Genomic DNA, 27,838 nt, shown 5'->3' with positions numbered 1-27,838 from the left:
CAACACCTCCAAATTGCTTATCCCTGCGAGTTGTGTGTGCTGATATAAGTAACAAAATCACAGTATAGTTAAATGTTATATCAACTGTGATTATTAGCTCCTTAAGTTTTATTATGCTGTTATTTCAGCACATAGTTATGAACAAAAAGGTTCTTATAATTGATAACTTTGATCATTATAACTACAAATGCACACTATTGTTTTATCATATTAAACTGTGACATACTTAAATGCTTAACAATTAATCTAACTCTGATGATGACTGATAGCATTTTGAGGAAAATATTAAATTTGTTCTGAAGCGATATGTTGTAAAAATATATAAAAATATAAAAATTTATAAAAATTATTAAAATATTATAAAAAGAATGCATGAACTACATTATTAAAAATGATCAAAATTTCATGCATTTTTTTTAATGCATTGACAATGTTATAGTCAATGAAATACTATAGCATTTGGGCAGTTGCCAAGGGCACTAATGACATGATATTTTACCACTCAGTGAAATGAAATTGTCACACTAAAAAAAGCGAGTTACTATGAATTTGTCAAGGGTGCCAAAAAACCTAGATGTGCTACTGTTGTATATGTATCAGTCATATAACAAATGTTCTAATCTCATCCCATCATGAGTGCCCACTTAATTATTACTACTATAACAGTGCCTCCACAGAGTCAGAAGACTCATTGCAAAAAATTTAAATTGTTTTGGCAATGTAAACGTTGCTGCAACTGATAGTAAACAGACTGGGCACCATTGATTCTACTATTTGTTAGTGAAATCTTGATGAGTAATAGCAGTTATTACATCTTGTATAACAAAAACAAATTTTTCTCTCCTTTCAAAATCTGAGTTTAGTTAAAGATGGACACGAGTTTTCCTAGTTACATCTTACTTCAAGTGGTGATGATTAAGTCACATATATATAAGCAAAAGGGCTTTAAATAAATCTATGATTTCAAAAATAATTACACATATATGTTTTACTAATAAAACAACAAAGCAAAAAAGAATGTCCTTTGGACTTACCGAACTACCCATCCTTTCAAGAGCTTCTTTTGCTCTTTCTACTCTGGTTGCATGAAAACTAATAGCAAAACATCTAGTGATGTGTGAGCAAAATTCCACAGATATTCCAACACCCTGTATAGAAGAAATGAAAGGAAATATATAAATACTTATTTCTTTTACTATTAAAAAATGTAACAATATTTTGTGTCCGAAATAACTTAGTGGAACACAATGACCTTCAAGAGGGACACTGTGAGGACAGGAAAGCTCATACAGGTTAAATTGACAAAGTTTGTTTTGCATAACTTGTTCTCTTTTCAGCCATGAAAAGAAACTTTCTTCAAAAAAGTGTTTATGCTATGTGCTTTATACAGCAGGGTAGTGCTAAATAAAGTGCTCTGGAAAGTTATGAGATTTTATTCATATTCCTATCCTGCTAATCTTCCTTCCAACATTCTGTGCGACTTATAAATTTGTAAAAAAAACAAAAAAAGGGCATATATGCTATAAATTTTATATCATATATGCCATGGAGTTTAAGGAACATCATCTATAGAACATATGCCAAGTTTAATCTAGATTTAGCTCATACAACTAAATTTTTCATATTCAGAAGAGTTACAAGGAATTATTTTAAAGCATTAATGGAATCAAATATGGAGGTATATGGCATCCACTGTTATATATAATCTTTGAATGCTATAAGTATTTTGAAAAGCACAATCTGAACCATTTACACAAACTCAATTTAAATTTCTCCCGAGTCTGACACTATATCAGCTGGCCAATCACTGACTTCTGATACTTCTAACTCAAAAGATTTTTGAAAAACTGGTTTGTAAATGTCTGGATTAGGGATGAAATTGTTATTAATTACAATCTTCACAAAGACTCTATAGCTCATTTAGTATAGACAATGCTTTTTTGGCTGGCAAGACCTGGATTCAAATACCATCCAGGATGCAAAGAACTTTTATCAGGACTTTTCACCTGGAAACTGGTTTTTCATTCTGTAAAACAGACAAGAAGAACACAAGCAATTTTCAGTCACAGCAGACTATGCAGATAATATTAACCATCCTATCATTTGCAGTATCAAGTTTTTAAGAAGCCAAGCTACTTCACTGTGAAAGGCAATTGAATCTCCAATACGAAAAAGTAAAGATTAAAAATTAAGTTCTTCGTATTACTTACATCAGTTAAAAATTGGACTGGATTTATTGACACCATTTCAGTCCTGTCAATTTTACAGATTCAAATTCTTAACTGTATTATCTTCTTTCAACATTTTTTTTTCCTTTTTGATATTTCATTAATTCTAGAAACCAAATCATCTCATGAATCAGTTTGTTAGCATGTACCATTTTTATGAAGATATGTAGAAAGAAGCAACATTTTGAATAAAACATCAGACATAAGCCAAGACTCAACAAAAACTGTTTTGAGAAAATGTGATTAAATAGTCCAAAAGATGTGCATTAATTCATTTTGAATCAATTTTTATTACTACCCATTGACTCAAAACGATGAGATTAAACTTGCCAAAAAATTATATTCTTGTTCAATCCTCTATCCAAGCATAAGCAAACAAAGTCTGCAATTTGAGTATCTTCACAACTAGACTACTTGTACGAGGCCAATGACTTTGCATCGACTGCCTTAGTATCCCATAATGCAAAGTGCAATTATTTTTGGACATGCATAATACTTTGTATTATGGGAAGTGCCACAATGACCTAAGACTGGTTTTTAACTTTTACTGAGGTCTCAGTGGGAGCCAAACCCACAAGGGATACAAAGGTTGAATTAATGCAGAAGTCATATATTTCACACAAGCAGTAAAAATGTGTATAACCTTAATATCAAACTCCTCTGGATAAAAAATAGTTGCTGAAGATTTTTACAATTGGTTAATCCTTTGTCCACTTTAAAAAAATAAAGTATCAAATTTAATATAATTTGTAATCAAGTGAAAAAAAAAATCTTTTACAGCTTTCTGTGATTCAAGGTATTTTAACAATAAGGTGATACACCTTTTTACTACTTATATATGAAAAGTGTGTTTTGCATTAATTCAACCTCAATAAATGTCAAAAAAAAGGTCTGGGTAGTGGCCTTCCCATAATGCATAGCATCATGCATGTCTGGAAGTGTGCTTTTTATTGTTGGATACTGATGAGAAGGCAACTGATGCTAAGTCGTCATCAGACTCCACATATAGCTTAGTCATGAAGATACTTGACATGGAAACTTTGTTTGCTTACACTTGGATAAAGGATTAAACAAGAATAAAATTTCTTGGTAAGTTTAAATGTAATTTATAATCAAGTGAAAAAACGTTCTGAATCTATCTCACAATGATGACTTTTGCCAAATAGACGTTTGAATGAGCTAACAATCCTAAGATATACCTCATTCCACATTACTGATTTTTTTGTGACTGACTATATAATGAGTGCAGCCTATCCATTAAAAAAATGTGAAAATGATTTATTCTGTCTACTTTAAAAGTAGAATCACCAATAGATAGTTCTAAATGATGCTTAAGACAAAGGCATGCCATATTATAATAGTAGTGAACACTATCTATATGTGACTCACATCCACAAAGGGTTGGCCATTAATATCCTGAGTAGGCTAAATTTTCTTTTTATTTTACATAACTTCTGAACACCTCATTCTAGGAATTAAACATGGAGCTTTTCAAGCTACTTTATAAGCAGAAAGGTAGTTTCAAACACCAAATGAAGTTCATCTCATTCCTAAAGATATCCATAAAACATCTATAACAAAACCTGCATCCAGTTGATTGTAGAGCAGGTATGCTTATCCACTCAGTCAACCAGGCCAACAGCTGTAAATAATGGAATAAATGTTCCATTACTACATTTACTGTTTCCTTAAATTTATTCAAATCTAAAATACATAGAACATGGATCAAGTATATTACATTTTAAGTATGCTATCAACATTTTTTTTTTTTTTAAAGCCAAGAGTAGTAGGCTGATCAATAAAAACAGACATTTTCCCATTTATTTCAATACTTTTTGAGCACCCTTGAGATTTCATTTATTGCACTAAAACACAAAGTTCACAGGCCATTTAATGCATAAGTTAAAATGATCCAAATATGACACATTATGTTAAGCTATATAACAGGTAGATCTAAAGAGTTTGCTTTTGCTATTTGATTTTACTGCTGATTTATTTAGAGCCCACAGAATTAATTCAGTGCTGATGTGCAAATGTGTTTTCACATGAATGCTCTATAATGTTTTTGCTTAAAGAATTTGAATAGATTTAACATTCAACAAAACTGAAATACACCTTCAATAATAAATTTGGTTTAATTCTTTATCCAAGTGTAAGCAAACAAAGTTTGCATCTGAAGTATCTTCAGGACTGAGGCAACTCGTGGTAAAGGTGGACCAAGCTCTCATCACTCCTTATCTTAGTATCTCCTATAATGCAAAGCACATCTCCTTGCAGACATGTATAATGCTATGCATTATGGGAAGGGCCACGAATTTCACTAGTGGCCCTTCCACATTTTTCACTTATATAAATGCTTCCTTGGACAGAGGAGAAGGACACACACATTAATATACTTGGATTTCACAAAGGCTTTTGAGAGTACCTCATGATAAGTTGAGGTACTCTCTAATATCCAACCCCATCTGCTCTAGTCAAACTAGAGCAGATAGGGTTGGATATTAGATTAGTGCATTGGATCGGAGACAAGCTATCTGATAGGTATCAACAAGTTGTGTATGGGGGAGTGACATCCAGGAAAAGGAAAGTCACTAGTGGAGTGCCTCAGGGATCTGTTTTAGAGCCATTACTGTTTAACATGTATATTAATGATATTGGTGAAGACTTGCATGGAGATATTCAGTTGTTTGTAGATGATGCAAATTTGGGACAACCATGAAGAGTAGTGAAGATGTTGTGGCCTTACAGGAAGACTTGAATAGATTGAGTGATTGGGCACGGAAATGGGGATGTGAATTCAATGTTGCAAAATGTAAGGTTTTAAAATTTGGAAAACAAAGATGGGATGCAGAATTTATGCTTGGTGAGGATATATTGTTGGAGGTAGAGGAAATAAGAGATCTTGGGGTGATAGTGGATAAGGATCTGAAATTTTGGGGACATGTAGCCAAAATTGTGAAGACAACACAAAGGCTTCTGGGAATGATGTAGAGGACACTGAAGTGTAGAAGTAGGGAAATTCTTGTTCCATTGTATAAGGCTTTGATTAGGCTGTTATAATTAGAGATTTTTATATAGAGGATATTATCATAATATTAATCACACAGGCTGCGCCATTGTTTAAATATAGGATTTTTAATTATTTTTTAATATTATTTTATAGAGATGATCTCTGTTCAACAATTATTTTTTTAAAATTTCCGAGTGTACCTATACATGTACAAGGGTTCACTCCGATTGATGCAATGACTGCTTTTTTACTATTTCTTTAAGAATCCAAAAAATCACTGACTCAAGACCAAAATACAAAATAAACACATTTAATAAAACAAAAACAATATATATACACTTCAAACAATATTACATAACTAACTACAAATTTAATTGGATCCAATGCCTTTCAAAAAATAAACTTATACTTAAGACTAAACACTTTGTTTTCACAATGACAAAATATTCATAGCCAGTTTCTTTCTCTGTCAAGGCCCTTTTCCGAAGATATATGACTTCATTCTTCATTTTCACAGGATCCTTTCTCATCACTCATGTAGCACACATTAATTCTTCCTGACTCAATTCTGTCTTCTCTTCAGTAGAAATAATAGTTAGATCAGGTGTCCTTAAGACAAATGAAACTTCCTAATCAGTTTTCTCGAATATTCCTTTAAACATAAATAGCAATTTCTTCTTTTATTCACTAATGCTTATTGACAGTCTTAACTCTTCCACTTTAAAAAATTCACAGTTCTAGGATTCCATTTTTGGAATATACTACTAATGTTCCAATTAGCGTTTCCTCGAAATATTCCTTTTAAAAAACATCTATAGCAATATTTTCTTTTAATTATCAATACTTATTCCACTTTGAAACTTAATAGTTCCATGATTCCTTTTTCGGAATATACTATTAATTTTCTTCCGACATAAAAAAACTCAATTTCCTCCGAATATCCAACAAATCATTTGAGTTGGTGCCAATATTTTCACTTTCAACCTTCCATCTTCCATTTGTCTAGATAAGAGCAATCCATCTTTATCAAAATATAAGTTTTCCAGGTTTAAAAATGTATCCAGTTGAGTTTCACCCTTCAATATTGCTTCATAAATAGATTAAACTATGGGATCATCTTTCTGAGCTTAGACAATCTTATCCTTTTCCCAAATTTGTGAACTAGGTTCCTTATTCTTTAGAGTCTCAATATTAAATACTTGATCATTATCATCATCATGTTTAAAAACTCCAGGAGACTGCTCTAATTTTCCTTTGTCACCTGATTTCCTGTCCAAACAGTATTCTAGTCCACACAAGGACACTGTATTATCACCAAAATTGCATGCAAAAGCATGATGTTTCAGAAAATCAATTCCAAATATTACTTGTATATTTGGATTTGATGATTCTGGAAGAACTATTAATGGATGACAAACTTTCAATGGAAAACCAAGAATTGAAATAAAAACATTTATTTGCTTATCAGCTGAAATCTGTGATTCAAATATTCCCTTTAATTTAATTGGATAACTTAAAACTGAAATGTCATTCGAAATTAGAGATTTAATTCTGTTAAACAAACTATAAGAAATGAGTGAGATATGGGAACCAATGTCAAGTAAGGTTTCACAAGGCACATCTTCAATAAATCCTTGTAGAACTGTCAAAGGATTATCACCATTAGCATAAGGAGCTAATGATACATCAAGTTCTCTTTCAGGTTTTGAGCTGTCTTTAGCTTCACCCAAGTCTAATGAGTAGTTTGACATTTCTGTCCTTGCCAGTATGATATTGGAATAATAATTATTCCCAGATTTTTCTTTATTCTCTGATTTCTTATGTTGAAAACAAGATTTTTCCCTAACATAACAGTCTTTAGCAAAATGACCAGGTTTACTGCATCTAAAGCATTTTGAAATATATCTCCTTTCTGAGGTATATTATTCCTGTCAATACTATTAGATTCACAAGAGGAAGACTGATTATCTGTAAGATTCTTGGATATTGTTAAATCCGATATCATCTTAAAGAAGTTCCTGTCCTTTTACTATTGGTCTCTGTTGTCTTTCTATTTCTTCACTAAGAAATGTTTTCAGTTCCTCTAAATTTCCCAAATCATGTAATTTTACTTTGGACTCAGATTCTGGAACATTTTCTGTTAGATTTTCAGAAATTTCCTAATATTATTTATTTTTCTTAGCACCTTTTAATTTTTGAAACTTTCCTTCTCTCACTTTATCTGCAGCGAAAATGTTAGGAGAATCAGTTTCATTATACTGAAAAGAGTTTACCTGTTTATTATTTGTGGAATGAACTATATCTCTAAGTCTCTTTCCCTTTTCCCTAACAAGTTCAAAACACTGTTCAAGATTTTTAACCTTTTTCTTGTATGCTGTTTCTTTCAAATTATCTTTAAGGCCATGCCTAAATTGATTAGACAGCAACCATTCTAAAGAGGATTTCTCTTCAGATGAAACATTAAATTTATGAGCAATGCTCCAAAGTCTATGATAATATTCTGAAACAGACTCATTACTACCTTGAATGCACTGATGAATTTTCCAAATGTTAAGCCCTAATTCTCTTACACTTGAAAAATTCTGATATTAACAGACTTTTAAATGTTGCATAACTATCAGTGTCTCTCAGTAAAGGAGATGTGTTTAAGAATGTTTTGGATTTGCCCAATAATTTACTACGAAGTATAATGAACAAATGAAAATCTGACCATTTTCCTAAATCTGACTAACTACAATTTTTTCTGTATGTTTAAAATATGTTTCTATGCTTTCACTACTATCTCCTGAGAAAGAAGGTATTACTAAAGTTGGATTAATTAACCTAAAAAATTCCTCATCTTTAACTAAAGAAACTTCACCATTAGAATTACTATCTCCTGTAGCCATTTTACTTGAGTCAAGATTTACTTTTTGGATTCTAAAACAAAGTTAAATCATAACCAAACATGTCGACTGCACCATTGTTATAATTAGAGATTTTTATATAGAGGATATTATCATAATATTAATCATAATGGCCATGCCATTGTTTAAATATAGGATTTTTAATTATTTTTTAATATTATTTTATAGAGATGATCTCTGTTCAACAATTATTATTTTTTTTTTTATTTCCGAGTGTACCTATATATGCACAAGGGTTCACTCCGATTGGTGCAATGACCTGTTTTTTACTATTTCTTTCATAATCCAAAAAATCACTGACTAAAGATCAAAATACAAAATAAACACATTTAATAAAACAAAAACAATATATATATATATACACTTCAAATAATATTACATAACTAACTACAAATTTAATTGGATCCAAAACCTTTCAAAAAATAAACTTATACTTAAGACTAAACACTTTGTTTTCACAATGACAAAATGTTCATAGCCAGTTTCTTTCTCTGTCAAGGCTCTTTTCCAAAGATATGACTTTATTCTTCATTTTCATAGGATCCTTTCTCATCACTCATGTAGCACACATTAATTCTTCCTGACTTAATTCTGTCTTCACTTCAGTAGAAATAATAGTTAGATCTAGTGTCCTTAAGACAGATGAAACTTCCTAATCAGAGTTTTATCGAACATTCCTTTAGAACATAAATAGCAATTTCTTCTTTTATTCACTAATGCTTTTGGAATCTACTACTAATCTTTCAATTAGTGTTTCCTCGAATATTCTTTTAAAACATCTATAGCAATATTTTCTTTTAATTATCAATACTTATTCGACTTTGAAACAATAGTTCCACGATTCCTTTTTTGGAATATACTATTAATTTTCTTCCAACTGTCACATAAAAAAAACTCAATTTCCTCCAAATCTAAATATCTGCCGGCTTGTGTTCTCATTTCTTTTCGAACACACTCTTGTTTCTACCCGTTACTCTGATACCAAATGCTGTTCTTGTCAGCTGTCAATCACACATCAAACTTCTCAGCGAGCATGTGCACTCCTTGAAAATGGCAAGCGAGAAACTAAATATAATGGCTGACACGTTGTCTCCGTTAGTGACAAGAGAATGTCTTCAAAAAAACACAACTTAATATTTTAAACTACTATAAAGTTTTTTAAAGTAATACAACTATTCAAATATGGTAAGTACATAAATTTTTTAAATGCTTTACATATCACTTTGACAAATTAATTTCAATAACGGGCACATCACAAGTGCCCATAATGTGTGTTATGAAACTAAAACTAATAAACATACTAACATAAACAATATGTGAAAATATTCAGAATTTTAAATTATGATTATTTTTACAAGGCCACACATGGACTATGGTGCCCAGATTTGGTCACCTGGTTTTCAGAAGGATGAAGAGATGTTGGAAAGGGTCCAAAGGTGACCGACTAAGGTAGTTTCTGACCTCTGGAATGTCGAGTGTGAGGAAAGCAAAGAAGATGTAATTTGCATATTCTGGTGGACAGGAGGAAGAGGGAAGATATGATAGAGATCTACAAGTTGGTAAGGGGTTGTTATAGGATCAATGCTGGAGAAGTTCTACAGAAAATAGTGGGAGATAGGGGAGTGAGAGGCAGGTTTATTTCGTGCAGAGTTATAAATGATTGGAATGCCTTGCCTGAGATTGTGGTGTCTGCAAGAAGTTTGAGTGTGTTCAAGAACACAGTATGATGAGCTGTGTGTGATAAAAGGAGCGCCCAGATTAGTCTTTGACTCCATGAGGGCTTGGGGTAATAATAAATAATAATAAATTGAAAGTTTTAAAAATAGAAAATAATTTAATCAAAGTTCTTCGTCATCAAATTCCTGACATTTGCCCTCAATGGGTGTACAGGATATTATGATAGTACTACATGAAGAACTTACATCATTACTAACTTCCTATCAATAATTATCCATCTGTCAACACTGCAACACTATCAGATCACATATTTCTGTCTTCTAAGGAAGATTTTACTGTATCAATCCACCTATATCTTGGTCTTCCTCTGAGTCTTTTTCCTGCAAACCTGCAGAGAATGAACACTTGTCTTGCTCATCTTTCCTCTCCCATTCTGTTTAAATGACCATACCACTTGAGATTAGCTTTCCTAACATATTCCTAGATGCTAACAATGTCCAGTTCTTTCCTAATATCCTCATTTTTAATATGATATTCCATTGATTCCATCTGTTCATGCACCTAATCTTTATCAGGACTCTCATATCTGTGGTCTCTAGTATTTGGTCAAGTGTTTTATTTCTAACCCGGCTCTCAGATCCATAAGTTAAAACTGGTTTGAACACTGTCTTGCATATAGCTAATTCAGTGTTTTGACTAATTTCTCTCTTGTTCCATATAAATTTATTCAGTTGACTTCCTACCATACCAGCTTTGTTGATTCTGTTGTCTATTTCCATATTTAATTTACCATCTTCACTAAAAATTGTGCCTAAGTAGCTGAAATGTTTTATTGGTTCTATAGGTTCTCCATTCACAATACAGTTGATATTTTCAATGCTTCTATTTTCATTGTCTGTCTTGTTACTGCTGGCTGTCATACCATATATATTACAACAGTTATTCAATTTAGTCAGGGAATCTTGCAGACTTCTACTGGATTTATTTAAAGGTATAACATCATCTGCATAAATTAAAGAGCTGAGATTAACATCTCCAATTTTGATATCAGGTTTAATACCACTTTCTTTCATAATGTGATCCATATAGATAATGAATAACAGAGGAGATAATGTACATCCTTGTTTGACCTCAGATTTAATATCAAACCATCTTCCTGTACTTCCTTCAATTCTAATTGCCGACTTATACTCAAATAAAGACTAAGATTTGTTTGATATAATGGCACTTTGTCATGTGCTTATTTGCAGGTCTAGAAAACTAAATACAGATCTTTGTTATACTCCCACAATTTCTCAACTATTTGTTGTAAAGTGAAAATCAGATCCTGAAAGTCTCTATTTGGCCTGAATAGAGCTTGTTCTTCACCAAAATCTTACCAGAAACACTCAGTAGTGAAATACCTAATTCTCACATTGTTTTATTTCCATTTTTGTATATGGGTACTATGCGAGATCTACTCCAATCATCGGGAATTCATCCCTTTGTTCAGGCCTTCTGAACTATGCAGTGCAGCTGCTGCAAGACTTTTCCTCCATAAATGAGCATTTCTGGTCGAATATCATCTACTATTGCTGCCTTTCCACATTTCAGGATTTTGATGGCTTTTTCTACTTCAAGTATGGATATATATTCCTGATTGCATTCCTCATTTAGCAATTTTTCAAAGTAACTATCAACCATAAAGCAATGCTGTCAGGTTTGTTGTAAACAAATTTTTAAAGATTTCTGCAGAGCAGCTTTTCCACCTGAAAATACCTACTGTGGTGGGAAACACATTAAACATCAAAATCTAATTCCACAGTAAGTACTTATACTTTACAAAATTACATGTCATTGGAATGTTTTGGATTGTACATTTACATTTTAAAAATACTCAGACCCTGAACACAAGTCATCCAGAGGATGTTTCCCCCTAAGAAGAGCCATTTCCTGCAGGCCACTGACCTAAGTCCAGCTCTTGTGAACTGGCAAGCTTTTGTCTGCTACTGAATGGGGCTAAGTTTTTGATTACTATGCCACTGGTGATAGGAATAGTGATGTCTAACAGAACCAATGCAGAGACCAAGAATTCAGGAGTGATACAAGTTTAGTGTGATCTTTAGCTCACTTATTTCCTCACAGTTTTTGGAATCTTTGAGGCTGTTTTTATCAAACTGTACCACAAGAAAATCAAAGCAAGTCTATATAGCAAGATGTCAGAAAGGAAGTGTAATGTGCATTATGGGATACTGGGGGCAATCTGATGTGAATCAACTGTTTCTACATACAAGTATAAAGATGCTTCACATGTAAACTTTTGTTGGCTCACACCCGAAGTAAAGGATAATAACAAGAATATAATTTCTTCTCAAGTTATGAATTTCAGTTATATACTCTCCTTCCCAAAGTGTATATCACCAATTACTGAAATTTATCAGCCCTTCCTTTCTTCCAGTTATATTTCCATCAAGCAATAACTTTTTTGTAACGTCATGTTTTTAAAATTTAACCAACTGAAAACAGGTTAAATCAGCAAGAAATGTGGCAATTATGTAATATCTGAATAATGAACATAAATATAACAGAAAAGATACATTAATAAACATTGACTTACCACTACAAGATTTACAAGGGAGACTGCATTTAATGATATATTCCACCAGTACATCAATCCCATTAAATTGATAATTATCATAGTGATGGTTACAACAACTATGGCTGCAGAATATAAGTCCAAACCAAGTAATAAGAAGGTGACTATAAAAATAGCTGCTAATGAGAAACCAAGGCTTCTCACAGTATCTGGCCACATGGTAAGGAACTGTTCATAGAACACATGGACAATGCTAAAAGAAAAGCAATCAAGGAACTGTAGGTAGTAATTTCTAAGATTTTGAAATTAAAACTAAAGCATAATACAGAAGTAATATTCTTTTTATATATATACATCCACCCACCCACACAAACTGAAATTTTATATTATACAATCAGCTAATTTATAATATTTCAATAATAAAAGTGAAGTTGCGATTATTATAAATATTATAAATTTAGAAAGTGATCGTAAAGGTGACCAGGCAGTTTTGACAAAAACACTATCAGCTTACAAAAATGTTATTAAATACTATTTAATCTGAATGAAATATTTTAAATATTTCATTCAGATTAAACAGGTAACAAAATTTCTGGAAGAATACTTGTATATGGGTATAGGTGAAATTTAATGAAAAAATGAAATAGTCTTTTAATTGTGAATTTTCCTATGTATTAAGTTATGTGTCCTTGTAAAACCGACAAGAGTTGAAATTTAGTGAAAATTTTGTTAGCATGATAAAGTTAGATCGACATATACAATGAGATAATCAGCTTATAAAACATGATCCAAGGCAGTCATGTACTCTAAGACTAAGTTGCACACGGGAAGTCCCCATGGAGAACTCAGTGAGGAGAGAACAGTACCGAGTGCAAGAGATTTAGGTACCAGTCGGAAAAGGTGATGCAGTAGGGAGAACAGCTCAAGAAGGATATATAGAGCTTGGTGATGCCAACTCAAGGCTTTTGCTTTTTTCTCCCTTGGATTCCTGTTCAGTCATTCCTGGAGGAGGAGTACGTGAGCGCAGTCGAGAAGAACCATGTTCAGTGGCAGCTATGCAGCCAGATAGTGATCCAGTATGAGCATAATCATTGGTATGGCAGAAAAGTCAGCACAGACTGAAACAACATGCGGAACCACGCGGATCGATCCTCCTGGCAGAGTAGCTTCACCCACATCAGAGAAGGTGATTTGTGATCATATTCACCAGTTTGTTCTGAAGACAGCAAGCCATAGGAGAAGGTAACAAACTCTGTGAATTTAATGAAAAATCGAGAGAGAGAGAGGACCAGAGAGATCCAGTTACTCGGTAATGTAGGAACTTTTTAATTCCTTTGTATGCTAGAAAGAGTTAAAAAGCAATAATGTGTGGATATGCTCAGTGATTGGACTTACATGAATTGAAACAGGACTTTAGAATCTAATCAACCTGCAAATTGTGTCATGTCTGAGATTGAGATATTGTATAGTGTAGAATTAATGTACTAATGTATGTCATAGCCTAGTATATCTTGAAATTAAATAAGGTAAATGCTTGTATAGGATTGTCAAATGTTGTAGGAAGGAGTTAGTAATTTAAATTAGTTGCAGATATTGTCTAATGTTGAGAAAGATTAAGAATATTAAGGTTATGTCTGTTTAACCCAATTAACTTGTAGGAGAGATTTAGCTTAATTAAGTAACCTTTAGTAATTGTGTACTGTATTAGTGTGATGAATAAACTTTTTTTTTTTTTTTTTTTTTTTTTTTTTAACATAACAAATTGTCTGATCTGAATTCATAGTGCACCATTAAAATAGAACCTGAGCGAATCAATAGTCGGGGATAGCTACAACTGCAGTAAGGGAGAAAATTTAGATATACAAGGTTTGTAATTGGAAATATTAATTGCTTGATTGTCGATAAGTGTGTTATTCTGATAATTAACTCCCTGGCAAAGAAGCTTCTATTGTCTAAGAATTTGGATGGCACAGCTTCAACAAATAAATTTTTCCAAATTCTGATACGGAGTTAATTCCAGAATTGTAACAAAGAATTTTGGCTCTAGCCTGAGGCAAATTCTTTGTCTACCGAGTTTTGCATAAGCGAGCAATTATAGTAGTGGCCACAAGGTAGTTAGAAGTTAATTGGAATTGATAGAGATAGTAAAAAGTAGAAACAAGCTTGAGAAAACATTAAGTATTAAGTATAATCACTTAACTAGTACAATAAGTAAGGTATGGGTGCCAGGGTTTCTTCTCGATGGGGAGGAGGTGGAGAGGATCCAGAGACGAGTGACCAAGATAATAGCAGGACTATGGAATGAACCTTATGAAAACAGGTTGAAGATTTGTGGACTGCAGAAATTGGTTGATAGGCAGAAAAGGGGTGATATGATTGAGACATTAAAATTACTGAAGGGTTTCTATAAGATTAATCCAGAAGATATTTTTGAGAATAGGACTAGTGGTGGGAGGACTAGGGGCCATACATGGAAGCTGGGCAAGAATGTGGTTAGCAGGGGTGTTAGAGCTAGGTTTTTTACTTGGAGAGTGGTGAATGAGTGGAATAAGCTGCCAGAGTCTATTGTGGGTGCTACGAACGTGAATGAGTTCAAGGCGAGGTATGATAGATACTGTGTGAATGTCGAATAGTTGTTCTTGACATGATGTTAGGGCCTCCCTTGATGAGTCTGTCGACTCCTTGGAGTTGCCCGGAATAATAATAATAATAATCCACCAGGAGAATTTGTGTGCAAAAACTATTGGATTTGAGAATGTCATGAAAGTTACTGTGACTGTCATCAACAATATTAGGGCAAGAGGATTGAATCATCATCAATTCCAAGAGTTTTTGATCCAAGAGTGTGAAGCGGATCACGCCGATGTGGTTTATTATAGTGATATGTGTTGGTTGAGCAGAGGGAAGGTTCTTAAAAGAGTCTTTGACTTAAGGAGCAAAATACAGCAGTTCATGCAAACCAAGGGGAAGCCGATTGCAGAATTCAATGATCTGAAGTGGATGACACACTTTGATTTGTGACTGACATCTCGTTACATATGAATGACCTAAATATGCAGCTACAATCCAAAGATCAACTGGTGCAGACTCTGTTTGATCACATCAAAGCTTTTCTGGCCAAGCTCAAACTTTGGGAGGCACAACTTGCAAAAAAGACTTAACTCATTTTCAGCTTCTCGCTGAGCCCAACTGTTCGTCTTGATGAATATGCTACAAAATTATCCGTGTTGTGAAGCGAGTTCGAATAGAGGTTTAGTGATTTTCGTAACAAACAGTCTTTTTTAGATTTATTTTCAATGCTGCCGAAATGCCAGGCTCAGTACAAATGGAGCTGCTTGAACTCCAAAACAACTCTTCTTTGAGAGAAAAATTATTCAATGTGCTCTTGCTTACATTTTACAAAGACTACATTTCTGAAGATGCATTTCCTAATCTTTGCCGGCATGCTTTGAAAATGTGCGATTTGTTATGAAGTACATACTTATGCAAGCAGTTCTTCTCCAGAATGAAGCATGTGAGGTCCAAGACAAGAACTCAGATTATGGACTGACATCTTGAGAATACTCTGTGCATAGCGACTTCCAACATCGACAAGCTGGTCAAGGAAAAGCATTGCCAAGTTTCCCATTGACATTGTAAAAAATGAATGTTTTCTTCATTAAATTATCTTTTTTTGAGTATCGATTGTATTTACTTATCATGAACCCGACTCCTACCTATGCTCTTAAAGCTGAGTTTGTTTATTTTTATAGGATTTTATGTAAAATTTCAATGAAGCAGGCTTCTTTGAAATTTTGAATGCGGCCCACACTGTCTGATAGGTTGAAGATCCCTATTCTAGATAATTGGTTCCTCACCAGTGGTACGCGTACATCCATAGCCTTATAGTGTTGTCATTTTCCCTTCCCAACTCATTACCTCACTTCCACTATTTTACATTAAGATAGGCACTAAACAAAAGTGTCAGTATTTAAAAACAGCTATTTTAAAAACAAGGGGTACAATTTATAGAAATGGATTTAAAAGGGGTACACAAGTGGAAAAAGGTTGGGAATCACTGTTCTAGACAAAGGAGGGAAGTATTTTATCATGATCATCTATGGAGGAGTTGAAAGAGAAGGATGAAGTTAAGATCAGCCTTGTATTTAGGTGATGATACAATTAGGATAAGATAGAGGAAGTGGTATATTTGGACAAAAGCTGCACCCAACACCTTTGGCAAGGGACAGAAGGCATGAGTGCCAGTGGCGCAAGATGCAAGTTTTCTGCATTTATCCTTGTTGAATTTAGACTCTGCCCTTTTAGCGATGTTTTACAAGTTTTCTGCCCTTTTAACAATGTTTTTTACAACTGTGTAGTTATGAAAGAAGCTGTAGTTTTGTCACTTATGATAGGAAGTTTGCTTTTCTTGGTCCACTCTGGCATGCTTATTGGAGAATCATGGTTTAGTTAAAGGATGGGAAATATGAAAGAGTGAGGAATGAAAGCTTCCATTTTGACATGGATTATTTCTGTAACAAGATCCCATCTATTTAGATCTGAAGAACAAAAACAGTAGTCTGGCCATGCAAAGGATTAAAATTCATGCAAATCCTCCCAACTTGGCATTGATGTAATAATATCACAGTACATGAGGCTGTGAATGGACATCACACCAGAGATGTTGGATGAGATTGTGATCTGAATTAAAGAGGAGCAGTCACTTGAGCAGAGTACCTGGAAGGAGAACTAGTTAAGAAGAGGTTCAAAGTGTTGGGTGAGTGAAGAGGATTTTCATGGATTCTGATCAGGGATATGAATGATCTGTTTAAGGTCACTGCTTCCAGGAAATCTCTGCTTCTCTACCACTTTGGTCTATGAAATTTGAAAATGGGAGCCAACTAGAACTGTGAACATTGAAATCACCAAGAAAGATGACTTTGCTTTTGGAAATTTGGACTGAATGAAATCAAGATTCGAAGATAGAAAGTCAAAAGAGGTCAGAATGATATTCTGAAGTGGGAAACCAGAAGAGGCAGCAGATGAATGAAATGAAAGAAACACAAGTCTATCAAGACTCATCGAGGGAGGTCCCTCCTAGGAAACACAAAGTCTATCACACCACTCCTTAAATGCACTGACCATTCACGCTCTCACCACTCTATCAGACAATGCATTCCATGGTTCAACTACCCTCCATGCAAAGAAACCACTCCTTACCCTCTTTCTCACAGTTTCCTTTCGTAACTTCCAGGGATGGCCTCTTGTCATCACTCCTTCCCGCTGTTTGACCAAGCGAAAGAACTCCCCGGTGTCAACCCTATAACCATCTCTCAACATCATCTCAATCGCATCACCTCTCCTTCTTCTATCCACCAAACTCTGCAGTCCACACTCCCTCAGCCGATCCTCATAACTAACATTGTAGAGTCCTGACACCATCTTTGTTATCTGTCTTTGTACCCTTTCCACAGTTAATTTATCCCCTTCAAATCCTGGGGACCAGATCTGAGAACAATAGTCTAAGTGTGGTCTGATCAGAGTCTTATACAACGGAATGATAACCCTTTTATCTCTGCAGGTGAGTGTCCTTCTCATTATTGCAGCAATCCTCTGTGTTACCTTCACTACCTTCCCCTAAATTTCAAGTTTCTATCAATCATCAACCATAGTTCTCTTGTCTCCAGTTTAACTCCTCCCATAAAGTATGCAACATCCCATCGATGTATCCTAAAACCTCAAGACCTTACATTTTGCTACATTAAACTGACACTCCCATTCATTTGTCCATCTATCTAGCTTATTCAAATCCTCTTGCAGGGCTACCACATCTGCACTATTACTAATAACCCTTCCCAGCTTCGCATCATCTGCAAACAACTGAATATTCCCTTGCAATCCATGGACAATGTCATTGATATAAAGGTTAAACAATATAGGTTCCAGTACTGAGCCCTGTGGAACCCACTTGTAACCTTCTGCCCCTTTGATATTGCTCCACCATACACAACTCTCTGATAATTATCGGACAGCCAATCCTGAATCCAGTTGACGAATCTGACATCCAGAACCCTGTGCTGCAACTTGAATATCAGCTTATCATGTGGCACCCTGTCAAATGCCTTTGCAAAGTCTAGGAAAATGGCAGTATATGCATTTCCCTCATCTAATGCTCTTGTAACTTTATTATAAAAGGCTAGCACATTGCTAAAACAAGAGCGCCTCTTAACAAATTCATGTTGACTCACAGATAACATTATCCTAATCTGCCCAATGCTGTATACAGTCTCTCACTACTTTCTCCAAGATCTTACTAACTACTGATGACACACAAACTGGCCTATAATTAGACACTTCCAGTCTGCTTATGCAATGGCACTATCTTACCTTCCTTTCATTCCATGGGCACCTTTCTCAAAGCCAGACTTTCATTGAAAAGCCAGGTCAAAGGCACTGTCAGTTCCCTAGCACATTCTCTCAAAACTCATGGTGAAATACCATCTAGTCCCACAGCTTTACTGACATCCAGAGTACTCAGTATGTGGAACACACTCTCCTTCTGCACCTCCAAACCTCAAACCTACCCTATCCCTCTAGTATTCAAATTGACTCCTCCAGGATGAAATACTCCAATAAAGTATTCATTGAACAATTCCACTATGTCCTCTGCATTAGTCACTCTATTCTCATTTCTATCCCACAATGTCATTCTTCCACAGTCATTTCTCCTCCTACTGGCCACATAGCTAAAAAATTCCCTAGGATTTTCCTTGGATCTATGGGCCAATCTTTTCTCATATTCCAGTTTTGCCTTCCTTACCATACTAGTCACTCTCCTGCCCTGTGTCTTATATTCTTCATGCATCTTGTCTTCACCTGTCTTCTTATATCTCTTCCATGGCCTCATTTTCGCATGCAGTTCCTGTTTAATATTGTTTGTCATTCACTTTACTTCAAATTGTGTCCTCTTCTTCACTCATGGAATACAGCTTACCATTGCTGCTAACAAATATTCCTCCACAATTTCCCAAGCACTAATGATATCCCAGCCTTCAAATTCCTTCTTCCACAAAACTTCTCCAATTTGATGACTATTAATTGTCCAAGATGATTCTCCAAGAAAGACTATTATAATCACCTGCTTTATAATTCCACATACATTCCCATCTCTTTGAAACTCCTGCATGTCTATTCCTTTTCCAAGTCAAAACCATATGGTCACTCTCTCCAACTGGCAGGAGAGATGTCATCTCAGTTATTATCAGCTTTTCTGATGCTATAACCAAATCCAAAACTCTTGAACCTCTTATCCCCTCTGTTACATGTTGCCTAAGACATTTGTCCCTCAAAAATTCTAGAAATTTTTAAGGGACAAAAAACATGCATCTTCCTCTCACAAAATTTCATAATAAAACATGCAGAATTTATAACATTTCTTATTTTACAATGTTTTATGCACTGAGATAAGTTCATTTAATCACTTTCAATACATGAATTATAATTTTCACTTCTCTCGTAACCCCATACTAATTGATAAATTGTATGAACACATTTATTTGTTAAACTTCTTATCTTAATAATTTCCTTTATACCCAAGCAAAACTTCAGTGGCCAAATTAACATTTCAAAATATCTTGCTCATAACATACAAAACAAATGTTTAAATATTATTAAGAGACCTCTAGGGAGTCAGGACCTCATTGAGGAAGGCCATACTATTTGCACCAGCTGTTATACCTGTTCTTGAATCCATTCACGCTACTTGCACGCACACACACACACACACAACATCCAATGACAATCCAGTTTCTTCAAACATAATCCCACCAATATAATAAGACACTGGATATCTAATCACACCGAAGTGTATGACTTTACATTTATTAACACTGAAATAACAACCATTTTCACATGTCCACAATTCCAGCCTATTCAAATCATTCTCCAAGTACTGCATATCAGCAGCACTTGTGATTACCCTACCTATCTTTGCATTATCAGTAAATAGCTGTATGTCACATGTCAAATCCTTCCCAATGTCATTAATGTACAGAGTGAATAACAATGGACCAAGGACTGATCGGCACACCACTGGTTACCTTGAATCTTGCAGATTCACCCCTCCCCCATATACCACTTGTTAATATCTGTCAGTCAGCCATGCTCTTATCCCCCAATTCCATATTCTCCAATTTATGCAACAGTATTCCATGCTGTATTCTGTCAAAAGCCTTAGCAAAATCGAAAAGTATCATGGTGTATCTATTCCCCTTGTCTAACTGAAAGGTAACATTATTATAAAATGTGAGTAAGTTGTTGAAACATGATCCTCTGTTGAAACACTCCATTGCAAAGTAGAGATTCTCTGTCATCTCATGCTGATAGTTAGACACATCAGTCTTTGCACCACTCTTGTGCAATGCGATTACCATACATTCTTTCCAGCCCTGTGGAATCTTCCTTATTCTACGACTCAAAATATGCAGCATGGTTAAAGGATTAGCCAGTTCAGCTGAACACTCTTTCTGCTGATGTGCTGATATCCCATCAGTCCCTATTGCCAAATTCTTATTCAGCTTGTGCAACAGCTCTAGTCCCTTCTTATTGTATATCAGTTTCATCATCTAGTGAAGAAATAGCAGTTAGTGCAATGCTGTATATACCAGTGTAATAGTTTTTAGCAAAACATGAAATTACATTATTTTTAAAATCCTTTCAAGAGATTTTAAAAGTATCATGGTGTATTCATTCCCCTTGTTTAACTCAATGGCAACATTATTATAGAATGTGAGCAAGTTTTTGACCATTCCTTAGTAAACCATACTGTTCATTGCACAGTAGAGATTCTTTGTATTACTGTTCCACATATTCTTTCCACTCCTGTGGAATCCATGTTCTGAGATAGCCAGTTCAGCTAAACACTCTTTTAGGATCTGTGCTGATATAAAAATAACTTTATAAAATGATAGCATTTTATAATAAATTTCTTTTTATTTTTAATTTGTGGATATATGAATTTTAATACAGATATCCTATATGACATTGTTCAAGCCAATTTTAACTTAGGGATCTGAGAGCCAAGTTAGAAATAAAAAACTTGATCAACACCCAAAGACAACAGATATACAAGTTCTAAGAATAAATGGAACTGAACAGATAACATCAATGGTGCAATCCTACTAAAAATTAAGATATTAATGCATACACTGTTGGCATTCAAGAATGTGCAAGCAGAATTAATCTAAGGTGGTAATGTCACAAATTCAATGAAACAGGAAATATTACCAAACATTTGCTTTGATTCCAAGCATGATTCCATAGGAATACCAAATCAAGATTTGAAATACCAGATCTGAGGATACTGGAGTTAACAGATACACTAATTTGGAGGAAAACTGTTGACATGAAGTTATAATATAAACATATTGTGTGGTATCGTATGGTATAACCAAGTGAAAGTTTATTTTTCACTTGGTTAGACTATAATAAATTTAGTTTAATCCTTTATCCAGGTGTGAGCAAACAAAGTTTGCGTCTGAAAGTATCTTCAGGACTGGGGTAAGGTGGTACAACACCGGGCAACTCGTTGCAAAGGTGGAGCAAGCTAACATCACTCCTATCTCAGTATCTCCCATAATGCAAAACACATCTCCTTGCGGATATGCATAATGTTATGCATTAAGGGAAGGGCCACTACTCAGACTAGTTTCGACCTTTATTGAGGTCTCTTCAGTGGGAGCCAGACCCAAGTGGAGATACCAGGCAGAAGCATTAGCAAGGTCATCTCTACCTATAGGAGTTGCCAAACAGTGTGCCACCTTTTTATTAATTACTCTGGATTTAGAGAAAGATGTTGCAAGTTTATTTTTCACTTGGTTATGCAACTCCTATAGGTAGAGATGACCTTGCTTAATGCTTCTACCTCGTATCTCCACTTGGGTCTGGTTCCCACCGAAGAGACCTCAATAAAGGTCAAAACTAGTCTGGGTAGTGGCCCTTCCCTTAATGCATAACATTATACATATCCGCAAGGAGATGTGTTTTGCATTATGGGAGATACTGAGATAGGAGTGATGTTAGCTTGCTCCACCTTTGCAATGAGTTTCCCGGTGTTGTACCACCTTACCCCAGTCCTGAAGATACTTTCAGGCGCAAACTTTGTTTGCTCACACTTGGATAAAGGATTAAACTAAATTCATTATCGTGTGGTATCCTGTAAACTACTTCAGGGTACATATCAGGAATTTGATATATAAATAGAAAACTGGTAATTATAACTTGAATATGTCAGTAATATATTTGATCTAACATAATCAACAGATAAATATGAATCTCATATTTCAATTCTAAAAAATAAAATACCTGTAAGGAAATACTCGGACATTTGAAGTCAAGTTTTTATTCACTGCTTCAGTAAGCCATTCAGATACAATATGAGACCATCTGAGTGCTTCATAGAAATCTTCAGATGTTTTTAGTGTAGTATGGTAAGTCATGATATTGGTTGCTAAAAATGGAAACTAAATTTGTAACAAACAGGATAAAAATGTAACTATACCTTACCTGGATATCCAAAAACAAATAATTTAAAAATAATTGCAATAATTAAAAGTTCATATATGTTAACATCTTTTTATTAACTCCTAATAACTTGACCTGCTTTAAACGCTCAAATAATTTCTGCACAATTTGTTCTGGAAGTAAATACCTGTAAGTTGAAATTTTGGAGTTCAGTATGTAGCAATTTAGATATATGGAAGTGGTGTTTCCTTACAACTGTGACAAAATCTGAAAGACTGCTTTTATCTTCACTATCAGCAATGAATCCTTGAAAATTAGTATTGTCTTTTTCTTAAAAAAATGAATATATATACATATAGATAGAGGTAATATTTGAAATATTTAATAACCGGTATGCTTAAAAAAAAGTATTGTAGATATTTACTTATAATTATTTACACGTCATGTACATAATAATATTAAAAATCTACTCTAACCATTTCCATTGTTAAATCAAGACATCAGTTTTGAGAATGTCTGGATTTGTCGGCAGTTGAAATTCAAAAGTGTGGGTGTTTGTATGAAGTAAAAGACACATTGAGTACGCCAGCATGTGTGTGCCACTGCTTGTGACCAAGTGCCGATTGTACATGAACTGATGAATCTTACTCTGATGTACTCAGTGTGTTTCTTACTTAAATCTATGAATATGCTTGAGCTTTAATTTTTATTTATTCATTTAACTAATAGCATTATGATAAAATTAAATAATGCCTTTTAACAACCGGTGCAGAAAACTTTGAAAATTTTTACAACCGAAACGCCCATACCTTGTAGTGAATACAGAAACTGTCTTCAGATTATGCTAATAACTATTTGATGTTCAAAATCAGTTTGGAGCCTGTTTTATTTATTGTAATAAAAAAAATTTAATTGATACTAACCAAAACAAAGTTTTTTTTTTTTTTTTTTTACAAATAAATATAGTCTCCTGAACTGACATGGAAGGAAATGTTTGCCATTTTCTTCTTTGATAAATAGAATTGATTTAATAATGTCTCATATTAAGAAGTGTAGAATGAAAAAAAAAAAAGTCTTTCTTTCAATTTTCAGTCTATTTAAGCAAAAAAAAAAAAAAAAAAAAAAAAAAAAAAAAAAAAAAAAAGTTGTTATAATTCAAAAGTATAAAATTAAATTTGATGCATAAAGTAAATCATTCTTACATATCCAGTTGTGGAATAAATGTTGGCTTATGTGAACAAAAATATTTTCTCAGTGCTGAGAAAAGATCTGGGAATTAATGATGACTATTGAATATGATATCCCTAACACTCTGACTGTGACCATTATGTTGTCTTTACAGTATATGCAGAGGACTGATACTGTAAAGACAACATAATGGACAGGAGTATGAGTGCTTTCTATGTGGAAGACAGGACTGAGTCTTTCAATCCCACACTGCATATCCCTACTTCTTTACTGACTCATCTCCAACCATGAAAGGCATTCTTATTTCTTGTAACATTTAAATTCACTTCCTGTTACTTTTGATATTATACAAATCTCCATGCAAAATCATAATTCTCTTCTTGTGCTGACCTACACCACTAGCATTTTCTCACACAAAGATGCATTCATAGCTTCCTGTGGCCATAAGAAAAAACTCCCACGAACACCAATAAAACACTTTCATGACATTCATGGCCTATATCACAAATATGAACCACCATTTAGATATCTGAAACCAGACATATCATTTTTAAGAACAAAACCACAATTATCTGAATTGCACTCCACATTATTTCTTCTGTCACAAGGATGGTACTTGTGCATTTGGTATGTCCCAAGCCTCAGAAGGCAAAAGAATCTCCAGTTTTTATACATAATGAATCACATAAAGACAAAGATAAGTGCAGAAAATATTCAAACAGTAATGTAGTCTTCACTGGAGATTTCAATGTGCATATTGGATGCAGACATGAAAGCAGAGTTGATGATGATGAGGCAAGAGATGAACTGCATGCGAAATGAGATGAAAAGAATTAGCGACATACATGGAAGAGTGAAAAAGAGCAGAAAGAAAGATGGCCATGCGAAAGATATATGGAATGATTCGAGAGTGGTTCTCTATGGAGATTCCATTATTAGAGGTGTGGTGAATGAGAAGATTTGTTTTCCTGGTGGTAGAATGCAGAGAGTGATTGAATCGTTGGACAAGAGGAATAAGAGAGCACAAGAGTTGGTGATTGTAGTAGGAACAAATGATTTGGATGGGAACAAGGAAAATGCCAGATTGGATATAAGGAGATTATTAAGGAGAGTAAAAGATAATAGTGTGGTAGGAAAGTTAGTCAGTGTGTTGCCAAGGTATGATAGTGATGAATTGAGGAGGCGAGCAAAGATTATGAATGATATGTTAGCACAGTTATGCGAGGAGAATGGAGTGCATTTTGTGAATGTGTGGGAGGAATTTGAGGGACGGATGGAATTGTATAAAGAAGTTGGGCTGCATTTAAATGGTTTTGGTGTGAGTCTGCTGGAGAGATTGTTACTGGCAGGAGAAGTAATGACTGTAATGAATATATCTGAGGTGGTGCGAAGTGATATGAAAGAGCAAAAAAGTAGGGTAGGGAGAGGTATTTGTTTACTTGCAAATGGGGTGAATATTATGATTGAAGTAAACGAGAGAGAGGAGGTACAACACGAACAGGGAAACCCTCAGGGGGGTCAGGGGGGGGAACTTTATGAAACATGTGGCTGCTGAATTCAGAGGTGAATGTGTAAGCAGACAAATACAGACTGAGATGGCCTGGGATGGGTGGGAAGAGTTTAGGTGTGAGGAAAGTTGTAGAATTGGTGGTAATATAGAGGAAGTGACTGGGGACGGTATTGAAGAGTCACATCGTAGGAGTGACGTTCATAGGACTTGTAGAAGCAGCAATGATTTCTTATGTTTATTCATTTATGCTAGAAGTATTCGAAATAAGGGGAACGAAATTGTTGCTTTGCTCGAGTCTGTTCGCCCCAAAATTGTTGGTATAAGTGAGACTGGTTAGATGACGATGACATCCTGACAGGAATAGAGATGAACGGATATGATATTTTTCATGAAGATAGACAGGGAAGAAAGGGAGGAGGAGTACTGCTAATGGTAGCAGATGAGTTGTGCCCATCTAAGGTGGAATTGCAAGGTGCAAATAGTGGTCATGGTTTGGAGGCAGTATGGTGCAAGATAGAAGTAAACAGGATGAAATATTTAGTTGGGTGTTGCTATAGACCTGGTAATATGAAGGGTAATGAGAAGGAAATGTATAGGCAAATTGGCCTAGCTAGCAAGAAACGAGTTATCATTATGGGCGACTTTAATTATGAGACTGGTAATTACAAAAAGCTCAGGAAACAGCTTGCGATAATAAATTGGAAAGAGGAACTGGATGGAAAGGATATCAATGCTGCTTGGGCCATACTCAAGAACTATTTGGTGGAGGCAATATTAGAGTGTATTCCAAGGGTCAAGAGGGTAAATAGAGTGGGTGTAAAATGGATGAATCAAGAGATAAGGTATGCAATCTAGAAGAAGAAGGTATTATGGAAGAAACACAAAATGAGTATTTATAACAACCAGTTGCATGAGAAGTACAAAGAGCAGGCAAAAAAGGTGACTAACTTGATAAGGGTAGCAAAAATGCAGTATGAGCAGCAGTTAGCTAAAGCAGCCCAAAATAATCCTAAGGAGTTTTTTCGATATGTCGCCAGTAGAAGAAAGAATGATTATGGTAGGATGGGATTGATTGGTGAAAACGGAGGAATGATAACTGCTGCAGAAGATATAGTTGAGATATTTAGTGAGCAATTTCTAAAGTTATTTCATTCTTGTGAATGTGGCAATCATGTAGAACTTGAAAGCAGTGGGAAAGGAGGAGGAACTGTTAGTAAGTGTACAGGAGGTATATGAGGAAATGAATAGACTTGATGTAAATAAGGCTGTGGGACTTGAAGCTATTTCACCACGTCTTGAGGGAATGTGCCAGAGAGTTAACAACAGCTTTTGCATATCTTTTCAACATGAGTCTCTCATGTTGAAAAGTTCCAAAAGAGTGGAAAGAGGGTAAAATTGTTCCAATTCATAAGGGAGGTGATAAGAGTAAGGCTTTGAATTATAGACCAGTCTGTGTGCCTGGAGTTGTGGTCAAGGTATTAGAGAAGTTAGTTAGGAATAAGATTCAGAATTGGGTTGACAACAGAAAAATACTCTTTGGCAGCCAGCATGGATTTACTCAAGGAAGATCGTACTTAAGCAACCTGCTTACTTTTTATAATAAAGTGACAAATGCGTTGGATAAGGGTGTTGCATATATAGTGGTATATTTAGATTTTGCAAAGGCATTTGATAAATTGCCACATGACAAGCTGGTAATTAAATTGGAACGAATGGGGCTGAACAATAGATTAGTTCGCTGGATTGGAAATTGGCTCTCTGATAGGTATCAGCGAGTTGTCTATGGAGGAGCGATAGCCCAGAAGAGGAAAGTTACTAGTGGTGTACCTCAAGGGTCTATTTTGGGTCCATTGCTGTTTAATTTGTATGTAAATGATATCTGGAGAGGTCTGAATGGTGATGTGCAAATGATGCAAAGTTGGGGAGAGCTATCAGGAGTAGTGTGGATGATGCTGTGTAGCTTTGCAAGAGGACTTGAATACACTGGCTGAATGGGTAAATAAGTGGAGATGTCAATTCAATGTTTCAAAGTGTAAGGTTTTGAAATTTGGGAAGCAGAGATGGGATGTAAAGTACACAATCGGTGCAAATATCTTGGAAGAGGTAGAGAACATGAGAGATCTGGAGTGATTGTAGACAAGGACCTAAAATTTCGGGGACATGTTACTAAAATAGTGAAGACAACACAGCGGATAATGGGAATGATGCAGAGGACATTGACTTGTAGAAGTAAGGATGTTATGG

At 34.7% G+C, this 27,838-nt stretch overlaps 1 protein-coding gene across 2 annotated transcripts in view; it reads right to left on the bottom strand.

Moving 5' to 3' along the window:
* LOC150094659 (NPC intracellular cholesterol transporter 1-like) overlaps nucleotides 1-27,838 on the bottom strand; it is a 495,369-nt gene that overhangs the window by 32,540 nt on the left and 434,991 nt on the right. For both annotated transcript variants that reach the window (XM_090411343.1, XM_090411344.1), the window contains 3 exons: nucleotides 22,738-22,882; nucleotides 12,418-12,649; nucleotides 1,035-1,148 (listed from right to left, as the gene is read on the bottom strand). In XM_090411343.1, the coding sequence (XP_090267469.1) occupies nucleotides 1,035-1,148; nucleotides 12,418-12,649; nucleotides 22,738-22,882 (491 nt within the window). The remainder of the gene's footprint in view (nucleotides 1-1,034; nucleotides 1,149-12,417; nucleotides 12,650-22,737; nucleotides 22,883-27,838) is intronic.

The sequence above is a fragment of the Typopeltis vanoorti genome, chromosome 21, assembly GCF_054136105.1.
Source record: "Typopeltis vanoorti isolate ZY-2024b chromosome 21, IOZ_Tvanoo_1.0, whole genome shotgun sequence".
Classification (NCBI taxonomy): domain Eukaryota; kingdom Metazoa; phylum Arthropoda; class Arachnida; order Uropygi; family Thelyphonidae; genus Typopeltis; species Typopeltis vanoorti.
Note: the sequence above shows the minus strand (reverse complement) of the source record. Positions and strands in the feature narration are given on the sequence as shown.